A 23,260-nucleotide genomic window follows, 5' to 3' on the forward strand; every position below is an offset into this window, starting at 1 on the left:
GTTTACAAAAATGACAGTGGCTCACATCAAAATCAGCTGTCACTAACTTCAGTACGTTCTGTCAGATTCAAATCAATCAAATTCATCAGTTTTGGTTTTTCTGTTTTCTAAATTTTGATTTTGTTTAATTTTACTTTATTTTTGGTGAACGCTTTGAAAATTACAGGAGAACTAAAGCAAAGTTAGTCTTATCTAATAAATCTTAGCCGTAGATAACGAAGGGTCAACAAATACATTTAATTTTAGATGCCGGTATACTGTTCTGTTCCACAATGTACGACGAAAGGTACAGGTGGGATGCACCGATTTCCTGCTGATCCACAACTGAAACGGAAGTGGATGGATGTAACAAGAACGCAACATCTGCAAGATTCCAAAAGCTGTAGAATTTGTCGCAAGCATTTCAAAGATAGCGATTTATTAATCGACCAGGATGGAAAAAGAATATTAGCCCCGAATGCAGTGCCCAGTTTGTGTTTACCAATGTCATTTATCTGGGATCATTCATATCATGTGGTGGGTATAGATAATGTAACAATCTGAATAGTGTACACGATACCGATGTAATTTGCATTCAAAATAGGTCGGTCCACCAAAAAAACGACATTTTAAGCGATTGAAGATAACTGGTCCAGGGGCTAACATCTCAGATGTAAGTTGAACCTGCATATTTCTTAAATATGTTTTAACTTTCGTTTGTATAGGATAACATTGGAAATGAAATTGAAGTTGGCGCAGCCAGGCCAGACAAAAGTGCTAGTGTCGGTTCTTACAAAGACATGGAATTTTTACGGTCGTTGGAAGAGAAAATACTTCAACAGAAAAAGGTATTTAAATTTATTGCAGTTAAACGACTAAGTTCACAATACGATGTAACCCACATGCCTTATTCCTTACCGAAAAACCGATCCCGATCCAAAAATGAAACCTGTAATTTATAGCATGTCCACCTTCCACGTATTTTAGTCGATCGTTTCAAGTGATTATCTTTACGTACTCAAAACTGAACCTTTTCCTAATAGTTTGCGATGTAAAAATAACGTTTCAATGTTTGCTGAAATGGACTCAAAAAAGTTTTGTCATCAGCGTTTTGCACACTAATAAGAGTACTTATCACTGAAGGAAGCTGCTAAACCTCAGAATAAAAATAAAATTCTTTTGAGCTGTAGTGAAGTGGACGACGACACAAGGAGTTAAGTATGGTTTCCACTCAACAAAAAGCATTCCGTGAGAGAGCGAATTATCAAATAAACAAAGTAAAAATGAAAATAAATCAATTTTGTCTTTCACACGGAGTACTTTTTTGGTTAGTGGAAATTAAGCATGTAATGTATTGAACATGTCGCATAAACCTAAAATTTTAAAATAAATAGTAATAAAAAGAGTGTTTTGATATCAAAATTTATAATTTTAAGCGTCATATTTGACCGCTAGCCAGCAATAATAACAACCAAGGCCTAATATTTGAGAACGGATTCACAAAGATTCCTTAAAATTCTCAAAGATTAGCAAAAAGAAAATTTTGGTGTTTTTAGGTAATCTCTTCAGGTTTATCAAATATTAGGCCTTGATAACGACTCACCCCTATATACGACTTAAATTTGAACTGCCAAACTTTATTTAAACGGAATAAAACAGAAGCATTATGTAAGATGTTAACTAATTAAGGAAAATCAACATTCTCATATTGCAACATTAGTTGTAGCATCATTGATTCTTAGGATTTCAACGATATCAATAAACAAACAAATTAAAAATCAAAATTCTTTTCGTTTAAAAATTCCCTAAGATGTTTGGTGATTAAATAAAGCCAATTCAGTAATACCTACAATGGTCGAAATGAAATTGTGATTATTTGACTCTTTCGTATCACAATAAATTGACCTTTAAATATAGTCGTCAACAATGGATATAGAAGCATTATATTGTTAACTGGAAATGCAAAAATGTGCACTGAGCTCGCTATCTCTAAGAATATTATCGTGTTACACCACTCAATAGCCTAATGTCTCCACTGGACCATTTTTTTAATTTCCATTGGTACTAGGAAGTACGATCCTTTACACATGTTTGTTGACCCTTACAAGTTATTAACCGATTGATCAATTTTAATGGTTTTCAAATCTTCTGTGAAATTTTTAGAGAACTAATTTATATGAATTAACTAAACATAGCTAACGCCGACCCGTACGAAACACCTATTCGTATCAAAAGCCTTTAATGTGAAACTCTTCATTTCTCTTACTTCATTTTCTTCTCTGCTGAAAAACTATTCTCCCTTTAAAATCACTTACATTATCCACTCTTTGCCTTGTTATCATATACAACTAAATTGCCAGAGGCAATATAGACAGCCCCGTACGAAGACAAATTTCATAAATTCCTATTTAAACAGCTATATACCGCTATATTTAACTATATTTCACTATAAATAAACATTTCACAGATAAATATATGCTATTATATAGCTCTATATGCCTGTATATAGCTCAATATAGCTGTATATAGGTATATATAGATGTCCGTATATGGAATCCCTGAAACTCCACACACATAACAAATTATTCCCATGTTAACAGAAACTCTCTAAGTATCATTTTTCCCAAGATATTTCTATTTTACTAAAATCCAATATGGTCGCCGGCAGCCATTTTGTTAGGAGACCGGAAATAGTACCGACGCTTTACATTCGTTAATACCTTTCAAACAAAAAAAAATTCATGAAATTCGGTCAAAATTTACTCGAGATATTGTCAAAATACATCACGTTCACTGTACTTCCGAGTAGCCAGATAAGAGCTCACTCCAAGAGACCTAGCTCACGGAGAACATAATTTCATAAAAAAAAATTTCCCTGATTGGTACGGTCAATACCTATCTAATAAAGCTAAAACAGACGAAATATGTTCAAATGTGGCCGACCTACAAGCAAAAACTGCTTGCCGCCCTGTGCCTGTTCCACACCAAGGGGTCTAACTCACGAGTCGGTCATCCGATTTCCATAAACTTTTTTTTTGTCGATCGGTATTGTAAATACCTTTTATTTGACGTATCACTTAAAAGTTTAACGTTTAAATGTCCGGAGATATCTTCGAAAAATCGTAAAGCACTTATTGGGCCACAGCTCGGGAGGGGTCGATCCAAAATCACTCATCTTCGGACTTAGCCTGTCTTTTGACATTACCAAACGGGAAAAAAAAGAATTTTCAAAATCGGATGCGTTTTACTCAAGTTATCGTGCAGACAGACGGACAGACGGACATTTTTTTTTTCGCGGATTTGGCATCTCTAGACAACCACAATAGGTTTCCCCTTACTCAGGGAGTCCAATTCGACGTCTTACAAACGTATGCGTAAACCTATAAGACCCCAGTACTTCGTACGGGTCTAAAAAAAGAATTCTGACCCGACTAAAATGCAAATTATTAAGCGTATCCTTTGATTCTTATTTAGGAAAACTTGGCACTATCACGGAGACTAAAGAATAAAACCGCACAATTGAAAAGACTTCAACGGAAATCGAAAACTCACAAATTAGACGATGGTCAAGTGTTGGCATATCTCAGTAATGTTAAAAAGTACAGCAGTGCTCAAATTCAGTTTACCGAGATGCAACTTCGAAATTCTAGTCGAAATCCTCACGGTCGAAGATATAAACCGAAAGAGAAGAGTATGTGTTTGGCCATGTACAAAAGTGGACCTAGATCATACCGGTTTAAGGAAAACAACAAAATCATGGTGCTTCCATCTTTAAGCACTCTGACCCGGCATAGTGCGAAGATGATCTTTCGTACAGGTATCGTACCCCAGCTATTTTCGTTTATAAAAGAAAAAGTGAAGGATTGGACGGAAAAGGAACTATTATGTTCCTTTGGCTTTGATGAGACTGCGTTGAAGTCAATACTGGAATACAGCAGCACCGATGATGAAATTATTGGATTCGTTGAAATGGGTGGAATCAGGCGACCCATATTTGCAACGCACTCATTAACCTTTATGGTACGAGGCATATACCGTCCATTCAAACAACCGGTAGCTTATTTTTACACCCACGGTCTGAAGTCACATGAATTGGCTGAGCTCATCTTACTTGTGTTAGAGGCTGTTTTTTCCACTGGTAAGTGTTTAGGTATTTTCGGAATTGGAAAAAGTTGCACAATCTGTAGAGAGCGATTCTTTTGAATTTCGACTGACCGAAATCGGCGCTATTTTAATAAAAAATATCTCAGACTGGTTTCGGTGCCAAGTCGAAATTCAAAAGACTCACTCCGATTATTTTAAAAGACAGCATCCGCGAACGTACTCTGGTGCACCTATGGAAGTAAAACTATTTTTTAAATTTCAGGCCTCAATGTTATACATTCTGTGAGCGACCAGGTGGTAACCAACGAATCAGCTATACATCGCTTGATGGATCGCCACTTTGTAAGATCTCCCGGTTGTTTGTTAAAATACAAGGTTTGTGACAAAACTATAATACACGGTTACGATGCACCACATTGGCTTAAAGTTGTCCGCAACAACTTGCAAGTCAAAAACTTCAAACATTTTATAAGTGAACGATGGAACATATCTACCCCAAAAATTTACGGAAAATCACAAGTGGCTTCATGGGATGACGTCGAAAGCGTTTATGATCAAGACAAAACTGGATGCCCCCGTCTCTTGCCAAACATAAACGGTGAACACATAAAGCCGGAGAGACTTAAAATGAAAGTTTGTGTAGCAACTCAAGTTTTCAGTCAAAAATATAGCAACGTCATGGAGGACTTCGCGGACAGGAAACTCATACGAGACAGCTCGCGCGAAACTGCTCGAATGTTACTATTTTTCAATGACTTGTTCGATAGCGTGAACGGATCTGGTCCAGCGCAAATTGCGAGACTGAAAGGATCCATAAATGAACGTTCAGTCCATTTTGTATTTTGGGACTGGGCGTTATTCATGTTGTCGAAAATGGATTTCATCGATAAAGTATCGGGAGAAGTCAATCACCATTCAACAGTCATAAACAAGATCCAGTCCACCATCAGAGGATACCAAGAAGTCACGAGGATATGTTTAAATAGTAATATAGAAGAAGTTTCTTTAAGGTATTTCAAGTTTTCAATCTTAAACATATTTTGAGTCTAGTAAATACTCGGATGCCACACCTTCTAGTTTATGAATTCATCTCAATGAAAGTATAAAACGGTTATTGCCGATCAGCCACACACTCACAAATTGTATCAATAATCTCTATGTCATAACAGTTCTATATTTCATTGCATTTTAGTGGGTTTTTTCGTTTACAGGATATAAGGAATTGTAGAAGGTGTGCAGTTGCATCTATATACAAATATTTATGTGAGGAACTATATTTGATCTTGAGCTTAAGTTTTTCAATATAGTTTCTGGTCTACATTAATATTCGTTCGTTTACTTGGGTTTTAGTGTATGTCTTTTCAATGTTCGTTATCGTGATTGTCTTTTGTAATATTTATAAACTGTGTCGTCTATTTGTTAATTCTTTGGCGTCATTTTGACTTCAGTTAAATTTAATTTCTTAGAAACACGGACTCCGACGGATTAGAGAATTTCTTTGGATGCGTAAAGTCGTGTTGCCAAATAGCGTGCTCAGTAACGCCCCGGCAATTTCGTTCCGGCTACACAACAATGATTTTAAATAATCTCATGAACGCGAAGTCGACTTCTACGAACTGCGAACCGGACCATTCTGTAGCTCTCCTAGATGATGTACATGATCTCATTGAAAATCATATCTCCAATGTTCAAATGGAGAGCAATGAAACTCGAAACCAAGTCGAGGATTCGTGTTCTGATGTATTGTTTGAACCGGAATTCTCTGAAAATGAACTGAACTTTTTTGAATCACGGGCATCCGAAGAAACTGCTAGCATTGCGTGCTCAAAAATTTTAGAACGAATACATTGTGATAATTGCCGGCACTATTTACTAGCCGAATTTGAAAAAGATGAAATTGCAACTGCTTCAATCCCCAAATGGCCGTCGCCGAATTTCATAGAAATATTTATAAAAATATTTGAGTTTTCACTACAATCGATTCCATTTGGAGCATCGGAAAAATCTCTCAAGAAGTTTGTTATCGATGGCTTCCAGGTGAAAAATGAAATTAGTGAGTTAACCATAATCGGCTGTGCCGATCACAACGAAGAAGTTAAGAATATGCTTCTTGAAATAGCTGTAATCTATGCCATCAGAATTTTTTGTAAAAATATTAATGATATACTCAGAGGAAAAATCAAGGAACTTCCACCCAACCCTAATTCTATTCAGGAATTAGCCAGTACGTTTTATTTAAAGAAGACCCGCATCCGTAAGCACTCTGATATATTTAAAACTTAAATTTTATTTTCTTTTATAAATAATTTCTTTTTAATTTGTTCATTTTTAAATCTTTTAAAACATTTCAATCCTTTTTATAAAACAAAAAATTATCAATTTTAACATTTTTATCTTTTTTTTAACTTTTTAAACTAATAAAAAAATTGAAATATTGGGAAGTCTGAAATAATGGAACTAAAAATAAAAATTTAACTTAAATATGATTGAAAAGAGTTACTCAACTTTGTATATTTTTTTCGAACGAATTGTAAAACTTTTATAACTTTGAACTGTAAAAAATAAAAATGTCTGGGATATATTATAATCTGATTTTTCATTCGGTTCAGAAGTCTTCCCTGGCCCTTGAGGAACTTAAAATTTTCCGTATAAAAAATAATCTCAGAAAAATTTAGTCTAAAACAGATTGCTGGACAAAGTTGACAATAATATTTTCTCAAAGAAATTGAAACAATGTAATTGAATAACTGAATTCAAGACAAGCAATTCGAGTAATTATTGAGCCATTCATATTACTTTACATCCGCCTCCAAATTTTGTCCAATAGATTCATTAAATAAATATAAAACGATATTGGCTCGTTAACCATAATCACTGTGTTATCTTTAACAAGTCCATCGAATGATGGAAAACAAAATTAGCGAGTTAACCATAATCGTGGGGCCGAAAAGCATCTGCAGGTGTCCCTAAAAAAATAAACACAATTCGTTGACACAACTTTATATAAGAAAAATAACGAAACAAGCAATCGAGAAACTAGACGATGACATACATGAACTTTTTAAATTTTCAACAAAATATTTGAGAAATGATCATCTAGATTTTGCTATATTTAAACATTGTAGAACTGTATTATTTTACATTATTAATATCGTTAACAAGTTGGGCTCGTTCCGTATCACATCATATCTTTCATAATTTTCACAAAAACCTATAAATTTCCCACCGGATCAAATAATTTTCATTTAACAAAAATCACATTAATTTACTATTCCATTTAATTGAAATAAACCAAACTTGCAAGTGAATAAATTCAACAACAACAAACAATTTTTTTTTTCTATTATTGTTGGAGAAAGTTTTTTTTTTTGTAAATACGTAATGTCACAAATCCATACACATATCCAACTTCACCATGGTTTACTTTGATTTTTTGTTGCTCGAAACGAAAAGTGAGGTGACGCATCCGTGGGCACGGCAGAGTAAAATAAACCAGGCAGGAGCGGTTCATTTTCGAAACGTCAAATAAGGGACCTAATACACTGGATGAAAATGGACTCAAATGAACACTGACATAAGTTGAAAAATTTTGTTCGCAAAAAATATAGGGCTACTAGATTATTCAGGTCCCTAGTCAAATCAGCGCTTCTGCCTGGTTAACTTTACTCTGTCGTGATGAAGGGCATGTGTTGGTCTGACCACTGACGTCTTTGGTTCCGTTGCAGCCGTGTTTCATAAACAAATGTAAAAAGGAGTGGGTACGGGACAGTTATTGGTGCAACAGGTCAGTACAATATCGAAGAAAGGCAAAATTACTCATACCTTCGATATTATGTTGTGGAGACCCTTGAATGGGTTATTTACATTCACAGCACGCTAGATACCTGCTGCATCAATTCCTATCACGTTTAAATTTCTTTTAATTTTTTTTTTGTGAAGTCGCTGCAGCGGAATTAAAGTCGTCATTGGGACCAACTGATGCGTATTTTACTCAAGGCACCGAGACCTCCAACACACTCTGTCACCATATTTCAATTTCAAAAGCGATTGCTTGGTCAAACACATTTTCCATTCGCACGTAGATAATGCAAATATGGGTTGAATCAACGCACTTCAAGCATGAGTGGTATTCTAAATAGGGTACTGAAACTTGACAGTGTGCCACACAATTGTAAAACATTGTAAACAATCATTTCATACAAAATTGTAATCTATTTGGCAGCTGTCAACTATGATCACGTGTGCTTGAAGTGCGTTGGTTGAATGCAAAAATATAAATTCACCTGACGTCACAGGTCTTCAAAAACATTCCATTCTTTTTCTTTCGATTTTACGGCTATCGAATAACATGGTGTGAAGTAGTTCAGTGAATTTTGTATCAATTTGCTTTTTTGAAATGTTTCTGATTTACTTCGCATAAAATTTGTTATTGCTGTCTATAATAGACAACGAACTAACAACTTGACTACGGAATCCAGGGGACCCATTTGAACATTGTATATAAGTCAATCAATCCGCCCACCCATAATAGATACGAATATTACCAGGACCGGCTAATAATATAAAAAAAATGATGTTCTCACGTTCTTAAAAATATTCGATATTAGAGCGCTCACGTTTTCTCCGCTTGACTGGAAACCTCATGCTTAGTGTTAATAAAGTCAGTATTAGTCAGAGTGGGAATTCGTCTTATTCTTTGAATGAATTAAATTTCTTATACCATCACAAAAAGATGTGTGTCGCAAAGGTGTTATCGACTAAAATTAACGATAACAACGTTGATGCTGAGAGGCCTTCATTGAATTATGTCTTCGATCATAGCACTGTCGATACTAAATTGATGAATGAATTCGATTCCGTAGAATCGCAGAAATTAATTGTAAATAAACAAAACAACCGTTTTGACTACAGTCAAAACTTGTTTGTGTCGTAAATCATCGAATAATGCTAATTGTAACCGTTACAATTTTTAGTGTAATGTGAACATTTGTTCGACTAGAACGTTTTGTTTTTTGGTGGATTTGTTATAGCATAAAACGAATATTTATTTACAAATTTGAGAACCAATCGAGAAGTGCAATTGAAAATATGTGCAAATCAGCTAAAACATGTTATACTGACTAGACAAGATCTTATCACTTGTCTGGCAGATTAATATCCAAAAATAGAATTAGAAAAAAAACCCTTCAAAGTCACATGTAATTCGACACTCTCTGGCTGAGTGGAAAAACGGTCTCAATCAGTCGTATTTATTCGTCTTCAAAAAATAATAATTTACATTTACTTCACTAACATTTAATTTAATTGTTATTTAGTTATCTGCGAACCTTATTAGCATGAAAACGTGTGCCGGAACAGCTAAATAAAAACTAGTTTAAAGACAAATTCAAATTGAGTCATCAAAATTTAAAAATTTGTGAATATATTGTGTACGTTGTTTCGAATTGTCTAAAAGCACCAGATTAGTATCCACTCGGACCAGATCAAATTATTTTCCCACTCCTAAGGATTGAGCACAGGATTATTTGAAAATGAGTTTGGAATTTTATAGAAGTCTGGACTCCTCAGAGCTAGAGTACAGGTGAATCTTTACAAATTTTACTTTCATGATAATTGTGTACTGTTTACAATTGACCGAATAGTTTTGTTTACTAAGAATAATTCTGGGCTAGTCACAGTTTTGAGCTCTCGCAATATATATTGGTCCTAGTGGTATTTAAGTCTCTGAGAAATCAAACCTATTCATCACCTAAAATATTTTTAAATTTGAGTGATGTCTTGCGAATCTAGGTGACTTACTTAATAAAATGTAGTGACTATCCGCAGGCGCCTGCCAATAGCCAAATTATTATTAAAGATACTATTGGCAGACAATGAATTTTTCCTTTCACAAAGACTATTCGCAGGCGAAATGACGTGCCAATAGCATCTAAAATTCAAAAATGTGATTATAAGCAGCTAACAAGGAATTGTGAGTTGAAAATTAGGGATTTTCTTTTATTTCTTTATGAAGGTTCTTTAGTATGAGAATGTTAATAAATGATGACCGAATTGTTTCCTCGTTTGAACCCCTACTATTGCCTACTATTTCAAATTTGGGATAAATAATATTTGTGTGTGTAAGACAGGGTCATAAATATGTTAAACTTGTAATATAAAATAAAAAATAAAAAATTATTAAATAGAAAAAAAAAAAAAAAGACAGGGTCTGCTTTGAGAAATCATTTTTTTTAAGCCTTCTTTCAAATTCTCGAAAACATTTTCAAATTTTCACAAAAATTTCCTAAATTTTTCTAAGATTTCTCTAAAAGTCCGTGACACATTTCTGATCAAAATATTATTGAATCTACTTGTCACGTTCAGTCAAAAATCAACCATTATTGTGGATATTGTAAAAAGTCGATTTAAATTGCCTTGGACAAACAAAGTCTAGCAAGTTTCTTGGTGTAGAATCATTCCAAACTCACACAATTTTATACTAAATGCTTTCTACTTTTGTAGTTTGGTTCTGTGTCCGATTAAGTAAATTCAGTTCGTTTCAAGTAAAATCTAAATCAGATGTCCGATCAAACCAAGTTTTCGATTTTCATTTTCACCTGAGCCATGAGCAAAAAATCGCGCATGTAATTTTGCTATTCGAATGACGAATGTATGCAGCTCAGTGATAATTTACGCATACCATTGTCACACTCGGCCAACGGCATCTAGCGCCGAAAAAAGTATTTATCACTCGGTTGCATAAATAACTAATATGCAACTCAGCATCACATGGTACAAATTTGCAAACTTTAGATTCCTCTGTCGCATAAATCGTTGTATGAATCACGGTACAAGTAGATAACTTCATTAAGCTCACGATGTGTATGATGACATACGACCTGCAGCCTCGTGTCACAATTGGACATCTAGAGCCGAATAAAGTACTTTGCACTCGATGAATAATCATTATTTGACTGTGCTTAATAAAAGCGACTTATTTGTAGGAAACCTTTAAATTAATTGTGGTAATTATGATTACATTTAGTTGATAAAAATGTACAAGAAACTTTACTTAAAAAAAAAAAACAAATTTCACTTTCTCGGTCATGAATTTGCTCCACTCAACATTCATTTTATGACCACTATCTACCCTACCTATACACAGTTTGTACGGATTAAATAATTTCAACTGAACTGAAGTGAGTTTTATAAGAGCTGCTAATCATTTCTGATGTAAGTTATGTGAAATATACCTCGGTAGAAGTAAGTTTTTAGCTTATAGTAAATATGGTAGTAATAGTAGTAGTAACAATAGAGAATATGGGAAATCAAGGCCGCGTGACTGTAGGTATTTTTATCGTCCCACATTCAATAAAAATTAAAATTTGTAAAATGTGAAACGAATTTGGTATATGGAGAATCGAATTTTTCGTAAATTTGACATGCTTTTACAACTTAACTTAGGCTTAGTAAGTGCACGTTATAGGGTAAATAACGACTGGAGACTGCAAAGCGCTTGAGTGACGTTAAAAAACGTGCTAGGCTGATACAGTGAAACTTTTTAAAAGCTTTCAAAAGCTTCAAGTCTGAATCGTATTGCATTTTTTCTACGTTGATTCATTACGTTGTTCATCGTGTTTTAAAATGTATTCCTTCAATTTACTCAATTCGTGACTCAATTTTTTAGCTTTAAGTTTTACAGTCGTGCCAGACCATAGAGTTATACTCTATGTGCCAGACTGATGTATAACTCAACAAATAAATCAAATGGAAACTCTCTTAGGTCCATAGGCCAGTTCTGTTTTGATGCAACTGATCGAAAGATATCTTCAATAATACCCTTATAGCATTCGGCATGTCTCCAGACGATTAAAAATGATAATTGAAATTCCCTAAATTTAACAAACCTTGCCCATGAATTTTGCATTTACAATGCGTGGCGTATCTGCAGCTCTACACACATTTACTTATATATGTTACAAAGAAACACTCTTCAAATGAACGTGCGTCATCACGGTCTTCACATAACGTTCAGATACATAATTAGCGTGAAACTCTTTGGAAATGAGTCATGCGGAATCGTTTTTGATTATTATTACTTTTATAGGGGACGTCCGTGAAATTTAGTCATGAATTTTCTTCACCTGTTTTCAGCTGCTCCACTCATACAAACAAAACTTCTCATACGCCTTTTCACGGTTTGGCCACTAGTACAAGCGTCTTCAGCAGTATAAGCGTGGAAGCACTTTTGTTTGTATGAGTCGTCCAGCTGAAAAGCAGCTGAAGCAAATTCACTGACGTCGCCTGTACCCTATCGACGATAAGTGTCTTTAACACGAACAAAATTCAAGTCATCCCTCTTGTGTTTTATGAATCTTTGCTTCAGTCTCACTGTGGAACATTGAATGTTCGTCATTCTGAATAAACTTTGATCAACTATAAATTTCCTTTCAGGTCGCAGTTCCACATCGATTGCAAAGGAAAACTACCGACATTTGTTTCCGACAACCTGCGTCCGGTGGAGAGGCAGCGCCGGAAAAATATTAATAATGTCAACGAAGTTCTGGATTTACTGAATGCTAAATTCAATTTATTTCGCAAAGGATTTCAAAACGATTCACCAAATGAGGCTGTCGGCAGTGTTGTCAAGCGTACGCTCCACGTAGATACGTTTTTAGATTTCATACATTCAACAGAGCATCCCGCAATCATAACCCCACCATCGCCTACCGAACAGGGCAGAAATCAGATTACCCATCGGGACATTCGTACATTTATCGGAAAATCATTTAATTTGGCTCAGTTCAACCTTTGGAGAGGAGATCGTGTTGCTATTTGCTTACCCGAAGGACCTGTCCTCAATCTGTGTCTACTATCGACAATGGCTTATTGTACCTGCGTACCGTCCAATTTCAAACTTACACCTGACGAACTTATAAATGACTACAGACATCTGAAAGTCAAAGCAGTTATCGTTCCGTATGACAAACTGATAACAAATAAAAACGACGCTTTGACTATACGCTTGAGGGAGGCTGGATTGCAATTGATTGGATTGAAAACAACGAGTGATTCGGACATAAGATTTACTCTGGCTGAAGATCCAATTAATGTGGAAAACAATAACACCGAAATTACAGTGAAAATCACTGGAACACCCCCACTGAACGAAACCAATGACATAGTAATGTTGATACAAACATCTGGAACTACGGGACAGAAAAAAATAGTTCCCTACCGGCTGCAAACGTTATGCATATCGACTGTTTGCGTCATTTTTTCGCTCGATGCCAGAGATACCGACACAATCATCAACATGATGCCGTTGTTTCACGTGGGTGGTATTATCCGAAACTTGCTGACTCCCATTTTTTCCGGTGGATCCATTATTCAATGCAAGGTAAATTGATGCAGATTGAAGTTTCATTCATGAGGGTGTTCAGGGTTGAATTGTTTTCATCCATTAAAATTAGGCTTGGAACAGGTCAGGTTTCACATGACCTGAAACTGAAGTGAAGAAACCTAATTTAATTCAGGTCAGGTTCAGGTTGAGTCTTAAATTTTCATTCAGGTTCAGGTCAAACCTGAAATGCGAAAATCCAGTTCAGGTTCAAACCTGAAATGTGAAAATCCAGTTCAGGTCAAGATCAGGTTCAGGCCAACCTGAAATGAAACAGGTCACACCTGACCTGTTCCGAGCCTTATTTGAAAACACTTTTTTAATTACTGGAGAGGAAACGTTGAAAAGGCTTTGTTTTCCACAGGGATTTGACCCCGTACTTTTTTGTGATATTTTGGAAAGTCAAACAAAGCCGATCTGGTTCTACGGCGTGCCTAGCATGCAACAAAATATTATTCAAGTAGCAACAATGCGAAAACTACCGTCCAAATGCTGTGACTTAGTGACGAAAATTTGTAATGCAGGCGCTGGACTGGCACCAGCATTGGCCAAAGAAATCAAGTCCGTGTTCACTCAGGCTGTAATTTTACCATCATATGGAATGACTGAATGTATGCCCATATGTGCCCCTCCCATCGATTATGCGTTAGAACTTGACGGTACTTCCGGTCAAGTTATCGGACCTGAACTTGCTATATCCGTCGACAATGAAATAGTCCACAGCGACAACATTACCGGACATATAATGGTGCGTTGTGGTCCCTGCTTCGATGGTTACGAAGGCGTTGACAATTCGGAGACTTTCGATGAGAATGGATTTTTCGATACCGGTGACATGGGCTATCTCAATAATGGATACGTTTACATTACTGGTCGTTCGAAGGAAGTGATTAATCGGGGTGGAGAGACCCTATCTCCGTTGGAAATTGAAAATGTGCTGATAGGTCATCCAAAAATCGCGCAAGTCATGGCATTTTCAGTACCTCATGACACATTACAGGAAACTGTTGGCTGTGCGATAGTCACTCGCGGTGAGTAATCCATTGAAAACTATACGTAAATCGTCCCATTTCCGTGTTTTACGCATTTTTCGCATCACCTACAAATCACCCAGACTTCAAGCATAAACCCTGAAGTGCCCTGATTGTTTGTCTTATTTTCAGATCAGCATTTACGTCCGAATCTACGATCCATACGAAGTTTTTTGGACCAAAAGCTGCATTCATCAAAACATCCCCAGTTGATTGTATACATGAACGAGATACCGAAAAGCAACGTTGGAAAAGTAATGCGCATCAATTTCAGCAATCGACTGAACATACCCTGCATCACCAAAACTATGGAACTGACACCGTCTCAGCTATTGTATGAAGCCCATTGTACAACAAGTGGACCAACATTTGACGTCGTATGCAGTACCGTTAAATGGTCGGTGAGCGATGTGGTCGAGGCAGTCAAAAAGTATCCGAAAGTAAAGGCTTGCACGGGATATCGAAACGGTGAAAATTTTACCTTATTTATTGTGAACATGCTTGACGACGTGGACGACGAATTAGTGCCGAACGTTAAAAATTTCCTTCGGTCGAAATTACACGACTATATGCTTCCGACCGACGTAGTCGTTGTACGAGAACAAGTGTTAAAGAACTGGGACTCAGTTGACGAGAAAAGCTTAGCAAATTTGCTTAAATCACAGCAGGAAGAAATCAACGACCCTGTTACATTAGTGTTGTGTGACCTATTCGGTCTGGCGATCGGTATAAGACAAAATGAAAATGGTACCAAATTTCCGGCTGATGGCAGTTTCTTCGACAATGGTGGTGATTCTCTCAAAGCCGGATTCTTGATATCATTGATCCGTACGAAACTAGGCGTTACAATACCGGTGACAACATTGTATGAAGTTGACTCTCAAACACCTGCAGGACTTGCAGCCAAATGTCGTGATGGCATGGCAAAGGACCATTTTCTGTTGACCAATGGCTACGACGAATTTCGAAAGAAAGAAGGTGATGCCGGATCAAAGCAAACGTTTGAGAACTCTAACTACAAGAAACGAATGGAATCGAGACCGAAAAGTAGCTCGAAAAATCCATTCAACCCATTGATCATGTTGTTCCAAGCGTCACCGTTTTATTTAATGCAGCCGCTCGCACAAATTCTGCAATGGATTCTCTTTGTGCATATTCTGCTGTTCCTGGGATCGGTTCATCGAAAGTGTTTAGATATTTCATTGCCGAACGTACTATGGCTCCTTTCATCTTTGGTAATTACGAAAGTTTGCATGAGCATTATCCTCCCCCTATTCGGCATATTAATGAAATGGCTGGTAATTGGTCGCTATCGTTCCGGTACGTATCCCTTGTGGGGCGGTTATTATCTACGTTGGTGGTTCGTCAACAAACTACTGTTGATCACTGACACTGGTATATTCAAACTCAACCCTCAACTATACATTTGGTATCTGCGACTGATGGGTGCCAAAATTGGACGAAACACCCGGATATCATGTGACGCCAAAATTGGAGAATATGATTTGATCAGTGTGGGATCGAATTGTTTCATTGACGACTGTATAATTAAACCTTTCCGGCTGAGCTGCGGCCACATGAATCTCTCGAATATTGTGATTGGCGATAGCTGCGCCATAGGATTTCAATCGAATATAGTGTCTGGAACCACCCTTTCCAATGAAACCAATGTTGGTCCACAAACGACTACATACACAAGACACATGAAAGCCGGTGGATCATCAGCACACAAAGATACTGCTACCGGTATTGAGTTGGGGAATTTGTGTAGGGAAACGTTTCCTCAACTACACATCTTACTGGAATGTTTCGTCGGATGGCCAATTGTTATTCTATCGCAAATCTTGGCGCACATACCTTGGTTCTATTGCCTTTACCTGCTGACGGAGAGTAGATCATTTAGCAGTAGTCCGAACGTCACAGACCTTATTTTATATTTGACACTACCGGCCCGAATTGGTTACTTTCTACTTGCCGTGATGGTTCGACGCTATGTCGTTCATTTGCTGTATATAATTCTGGTAATTTTGATTAAGCGATTGATCATCGGTAAATTCGAAGCGGGTCCACGAAAGCTAGACCAAATGTCTTTACTTCGATATTGGCTGATGAAAACGTTATTGGACAAGGAAAAATGGCAGTTGGTATCAACCATAGTAGGATCCCATTATGAAGGCATTAGTATCATATATCGTCTGCTGGGGGCTAAAATTGGCAAACGTGTTTATTGGCCAGGAACGAATATTCATGTGATCGAATACGATCTATTGACGGTGGGCAATGACGTGATTTTCGGTTCAAGATCGCATATTCTATGCAGTGATGCAAGTGAATCCGCTCCAGTTACTATTGACGATGGTGCTATGAGCGCCGACGGTTGTGTAATTCTGCCAGGAGCTCGTATCGGTCGAAACGCCATTCTCGGAAGTGGCGGACTGTTGAAGAAACACTTTTATTTGGCTGATGATTCGATATGGTATGGGTCGTTCAATGGTAATGCGGTTAAGTTACGCGATGGGACTATTCAAAGGAAGTGCGCCTCAACAATTGATGAAGGCAAAAAGGATAAAGCAATGGGAGGCTCAACTTCAACAACTATTTCGATGTCAACCAATAACGACGATAACGACACAAAAAGACCATACGGGCGTGCGTTCTGCGATCGTAAGGCGAATTACTTCGTCTTCCCACTCGCTCTCATTATATTCTACAGTTGCGTCATACTATGTATCGGTACTGTGCTGTGGTGCGTGCCAATGCTAGCTGCACTACAGGTAACTGCTTTCTATATTCGGTCAGCTGAAGTATCTGAGTTTGGTGCAAATCAACCAATTGCCTGGCATTTAATCCTCGTTCTGTTCAGCTCCTTTTCACTTTTGTATACAGTATTAACCACGTCCATGTTATGTCTCGAAGTAATATCCAAGTGGGCACTACTCGGTAAACGTGAAGCGGGATCATTTAATTGGGATACAAGCTCTTATTGTCAGCGATGGCAGATATTAATTTTAGTACAACACATCGCTCGAAAACATTCCCTCGACCTAATGGGTGGATCACCTTGGATTATCTTGTTTTTCCGGGCTCTGGGCTGTAGAATTGGAAAAAGAGTATGCCTTTTCCCGAACGGTGGTGATCCAGTCATGACCGAACCCGAATTGGTCGTACTGGAGGACGATGTGGCGGTCGACAGGGCTGCGCTCGTTTGTCATTTGAATACGTTCGGTGAATTCAGCATCAATCCGTTGTGGGTCGGAGCAGGATCAGTTCTACAAAATAATTCAAGACTGGCGCCGGGTGCTCGTATGCTGGAAGATTGTACATTAATGGATCGTTCGTATATAATACAGGGGGAAATCGCTGAAGCTGGGTCTGTATGGCAAGGCTATCCCGCAGTGAGCACTAGTTTTGAAGAACAGTATGCATTGTATTCAGGTAACAGAGCATAAGTGATAAATTTGTGGCTTTGATTCAATTAGGATGTCCTTTTTCTCTTAAATTAATCTTTTTCATAAAAAATTTGAGCTACCGAAATATTGTTCCACTCGTGTAAAACTCTTTGGAGCTACATGAACACTATGTAAAAGAGCTGTCGTCGAGACCTATATAAATTCTAGTCAAAGATGTGGATAAAACTTATACTTCAGTAGTTATTTTCCCAATGCTCCTTTTCTACACGCCCAAGAGTCTATACCGTTACACGCCATCTATACGCTTTTGATATGCTAGTCATTACATTAGGAGCACTGTGTCACATTATTAAACAAAACCCCTATGCAAAAAAGGTTTATTGATTGATGGAACGGTCTCCGATTGAGTTCTTTAGCAATTGTGACAGCAAGTCTTCTAATAAATAACTTAACTAACAATACAGTGCACTCGAAGTAGTGTGTAAATGGATTTTCAAACAGAAACATTTACGCACTAGTCACTAGTACATAAAAGTGATGACGCTTGTAAAAGTGATGATCCCACTGCCCTACATAAAATCATCGTCCTAACGTGTGCCTCAACTGAAACTTCGGGCGTACAATATGTTGACAACTTCAGCTTCGCCTCAACAACATCGTCTACGCAAAATTTCTATTAGGGCAAGCAGATTTTAGTCAAGCAACGAAGCTGACAATAACATCGATGTATAATGTACTAGAAGGCCAATAGCACACCTGTTGGCTTTTTTTGATAACCATTGAATGAAAGTTTTATTATTTCAGTCCTCTATTTGAGTGACGTACGTCAAAGTCAGCTTCGGTGCTAGAGAGTACTATGATTATAGCTATTTTTATAGACAGGTATCACTTCTCCAATTCTATTCACTTCTGCTTATTCTTTATTTCTATCTATTTCTCGGATAGACCCATCTTGCCCGTTTCTATTCTGTAGACTCATTGAAGAGCATAATCTGAAGTGAATCATAACTCGCCAATCAACGTAATAATCGCCTTTTCTATCTCTTTAAATATTCATTCCTGGACCCAATACCACATAGGGGTTTAGATCGGCTTAAGATCACCTGAGTTGGAAGTGAATTTCGGCTAACAGTTCATTCTTCATTCATTCGTTGTTTCATTCTTCATTTGTTGTTTCAGCATCGGTTCTCATAAAGCTCCAACAAAAATTCTAAACTCACGCAAACAGCAACAGAAAACAACAAAAAGGCCAAACTTTAGGTCCAAGTAAAGTCAGATTCGCGTAAAAACGTTGGTACGTTTAGGACTAAACCTATCAATTTCCCAGATTTCTCTATACTGTCCAAATCTGCTGACAAGTTGAAAGCCATTTATTTGTCCGGTTTTCTCAAAATATCGATCTCTGAAGGATCACAAAAAATATGGAACCGACGTTTACACCACAAATATTCTATTAAAATTGTACGTGCCACATGCCACAATGAAGTTAACTTGCGTTGCGCTTGAATTTACCCGAAGGTTGGGTTCCGTGTGTTATTTCGGATGTGCTTTACTCCCAGTGGCTTATTAACTTTGAGTTTTAGGAACTTTTTTCCCACATTTTCTCGTGTTTTTACGTATTTTTCCAAAAATGTTTTTTGTGGAAATTTGGATTTTCCGACCTAAATCTAACCGTTAATTTTGAACACTTTTCGAGCGGTGTTACATCACACACCACAACTGACACTGTCTATCATTTTGCCACTCTTTCCATCTTCTTTCAATTGATGAGAGACATCTGATAGCTTGTTTCATTAACTTTCAGTGGATTTGAAACATCAAGTCGTACTTGTGTACCTTTACACTCGCCAAACCATGAAAACATTAAATATCACGCGTCAAAAGTTAAGTGTCCACTCCACTCAACAAAAAGTACTCTGTGAGAGAGCCGTGAGAGAGCGAGCTTTCAAATAAACAAAGGAAAAATTGAAAAAATTCAATTTTGTCTCTCACACGGAGTAATTTTTTCGTAAGAGGAAACAAAGCATTATCGGAAACCACACTTTTTTAGTTCTCTCTCAGCAGACCTTGCAAACAGGTCTAGGGATCCAGGCGATGTTTTCCTTAATGGTGGAGTATGTTTATGTTATTCGTCAAAGAGAGAAATTTGATATGAAGGCGGAGCTTACTCTCCGTATCAACGAGTAGTGTGATGCACATCGAACGATCAACTCGTTCGGCTTTATATCGCGTATTTTCGGTTTCATTTTTATTCTCCTTCTTCTTCTATACATTCAAGTTCAACCTTGAATGGTGTGTATTATATTTGGTTATGTTGTTTGTGTATTTCATGGTGTGACGAGTGTAAAATTGTGTGCATCACAGAAACCACTCAATTTGTGAATTCGTATACCACGAGAATAATTTTTGCATAAGGTAAGCGATGTAGTAGCTGACCGTGCATGAGTAACTGACCGGTTACATATTTTATGAGTTTTGGAAAATAATTACAAGTTAAAATTCGCAAATTAACGTTCTAATTAATCTTTAAAGCCTAAAGATTAATTTTGTCATGAAAATAATGGGAGTATTATGTTTAGCTTATTTGATATAAACATTAAATGAAACCAGTGCACCATAAAGTAAAAACCCATGTCAGTACAAAATTGCACATTTCTTAAGAAAAGCGTAAGATCGGTGTGGCATAAATTAGGGTTTTTATTGACAAAAGAATTATTAATGGACAATGCTTTGGTGTTTTGAGGTATTAAATCGTTCAGCAATTAATATTAATAACATCAAAAGTGTTAAAAAGTTAATATTTGATTAATTACATGGTGGTCAAAACAATGCATCCAAAATATGCCATGTTTGTGTAGTTGACCGCACGAAATTCCGTACATTTTTCTTCATGTGACAAATTCACCTTCTATGTGCTTTGTTGTGTACAAAATGATTTGTTTAAAATTCGTTGATATTTTGGGTTGGTTGCTAGGAATCTCGCGCCGCGTCATTCACAATAATTCACATATTAACACATTTTGTATAAGGAAGATGTCACTTTGTGAATTATTGTGAATGACGCGGCGCGAGATTCCTTAACACCTTTGGGTTTTTATTCGTTTTAATCATTGAAAATGGTTAAAAAAAATAAAAATTAATTAATTGTCAATATGTCTGATATTCTACGGAATGGGAACAGATAAGATTGAATTCTGACGAAAAAACAACTAAGTTTCATCGAAACCATTTGGTGATATTGATAGCCGAAGTTCAAAAATTGTTAGCCGGTCAGCTACTACCTCACTTACCTTACGTTTGTACACAACATACATACTTATGCAAAACTTATTCTCTCGGTATACGAATTCACACGTATACTGTAATTTCGTGGTTTCAATCCAAGTGATGCAAATAACTATTGTGATGCTCAAACTTGTGATAGCTTAAGGGATCAGGTCAAGGTCAAGTGAATGTTCGAATTCTTTGTATTGATTAAATAACTTAAATTTAAACAAATATGTGCTGCAATCGATGTTAATTCCAAACAAATGATTTTTTTACCCATCTATTACTTTTATTTCCCGTACACTTTGATATAATTTTATTATTAAATTTTGCATTTATATGTAATTTTCATAGATTTTCACTTTTTTTGTTTAAAATTATATTTTCTATTTATAAATTGAATGCAATAACAGCAAATATAATAATTTATATAATGTAATGTATAGGTCAAAGGCTTCCATTTATTTTATGTACATAAATATAGTAAATATAAATATTTGTTCTTTTGTTTGTTTGTAAATAAATAAATAAATTTTCCTTTTGATTTTTCAATTTGAATATGATTTTCATTTCCATCTAATGAATTTTTCTTTGTGTTGTAATTGATTTAATGTTTTGGCTGTTGAATTGAATTGATTTTTAAAATATTTTCTTATGCGATTACGGGACATGGTGTTCATTCTCTATATGATGTCATTGAATGCACTAATGTCATTTATATGCAACTGACTGATAAATGCTTTTTTAGAGATAAGAAGCGTAAATTGTCACTCGAGGCCGAGCTATTTTCCTTACACGTGCGATGTATGCGAAAAAATCAAAAGTCCCGAAAAATTGGCATGTGTCTTGATGTAAATTTTGTGCATAGGCGATGCCAATCTCGAGCCGAAGCCAACATTTCGCATGGGTAAAAATTCTGTCACGATACAAGTTAGGAACGCGCTTGCATCTAAAACGCCAGATTAAAAAACAAGAATAGACCGGCTAAAGCCTGGTGAGGTCTTTTTTCTAATTTCTGTTTGGAACTACCAACTACCAACTATTTGACCTACCAAAACTACCACATTTTCGAATTGCAATGTTAACTGTGAACTATCGGTTATCAGATAACAGATAATTATTATTTGCCTGGTGTTGATATGCTCATGGTGGCTTTGCAATTTTGAATGTCAATCCAGCTCACAACTACCAAAGCTACCGACTACCAAATTTCCGATTTATAAATAGCCGAGCATGTAGAATAATTTCGTCAGTCGGTGCGTAGTTCTCGAATAGTAAACATCTCTTCCCCAAAAATTACGTTTGGTAGTCAATTATAGCCTTGGTAGTCCAACTACCAACTACCAAATTTTCGAATTGCAATGTTAACTGTGAGCTATCGGTGATCAGAGTTTTTTTACTTGAGTTTCTGATTTCTCCATATAAAAATACATGCAAAATTCACAAAAAAAAAACACGAAAATGTGTCGGTTTTCAAAATTCCGCGAGTGTACGTCAACATTTTGAATTTTTTTATTCTGACGAGTTGTGCGGTTAAAGCCCGAGTGGAAGCCGATTACTCAACTTATCGGAAGCAAATTAGAATTTATGGGTTTGGAGAGTTGATATTAACCGCATATCCGGCGCAAATAAGCAAATGTCACAGATTTTATCGAAGACAATTTAATGCATGGAAGAAATTCTAGAGTTCTTTTTTAAACATTGGAAAGATAATTATATCCCATGAATCGCACAAAATGAAACATATTTCCTAGACACTGGTATTTTATCGCACACGATGACGTCTTCTGTCGACCCGAGACGCGCTCGTAATGCGATAAAAGGTTAACTTTATTTGAAAGGTGGGAATGATTCCGTTCTTTTTGAAAGGGATATATCATAGCCAGTCAGAATTTTATCTCCTAACTTTATAATCCAGGTTCCAAAGATCTGAAAATATTTTGAGATCATCGCGGAATTGAACGAATGATGAATTTTCGGTTCCAAATAATTGAAACCGACTCCAGGAACCAAAAAATTATAATTCGTTCGAATTCCGCAAATATTGACACATCAAAAAAAGAACCGAATTATTCTCAACCAGCCCACCT

At 36.5% G+C, this 23,260-nt stretch overlaps 2 protein-coding genes across 2 annotated transcripts; both read left to right on the plus strand.

Moving 5' to 3' along the window:
- The first annotated feature begins 17 nt into the window (after positions 1–17).
- Positions 18–6,366, plus strand: LOC119082192. The gene is made up of 7 exons (XM_037191662.1): positions 18–181; positions 247–516; positions 584–652; positions 705–827; positions 3,454–4,117; positions 4,346–4,716; positions 6,298–6,366. Exons 2-7 carry the CDS (start codon positions 247–249, stop codon positions 6,364–6,366), a joined length of 1,566 nt encoding a protein of 521 aa, XP_037047557.1. The 5' UTR covers positions 18–181.
- A 3,146-nt stretch (positions 6,367–9,512) lies between these two features.
- On the plus strand, positions 9,513–18,017 carry LOC119072448. Its single transcript, XM_037177672.1, has 4 exons — positions 9,513–9,664; positions 12,517–13,462; positions 13,827–14,493; positions 14,626–18,017. Exons 1-4 carry the CDS (start codon positions 9,615–9,617, stop codon positions 17,940–17,942), a joined length of 4,980 nt encoding a protein of 1,659 aa, XP_037033567.1. The 5' UTR covers positions 9,513–9,614; the 3' UTR covers positions 17,943–18,017.
- Positions 18,018–23,260: the final 5,243 nt, after the last annotated feature.

This window comes from Bradysia coprophila, chromosome II (assembly GCF_014529535.1).
Source record: "Bradysia coprophila strain Holo2 chromosome II, BU_Bcop_v1, whole genome shotgun sequence".
NCBI lineage: Eukaryota > Metazoa > Arthropoda > Insecta > Diptera > Sciaridae > Bradysia > Bradysia coprophila.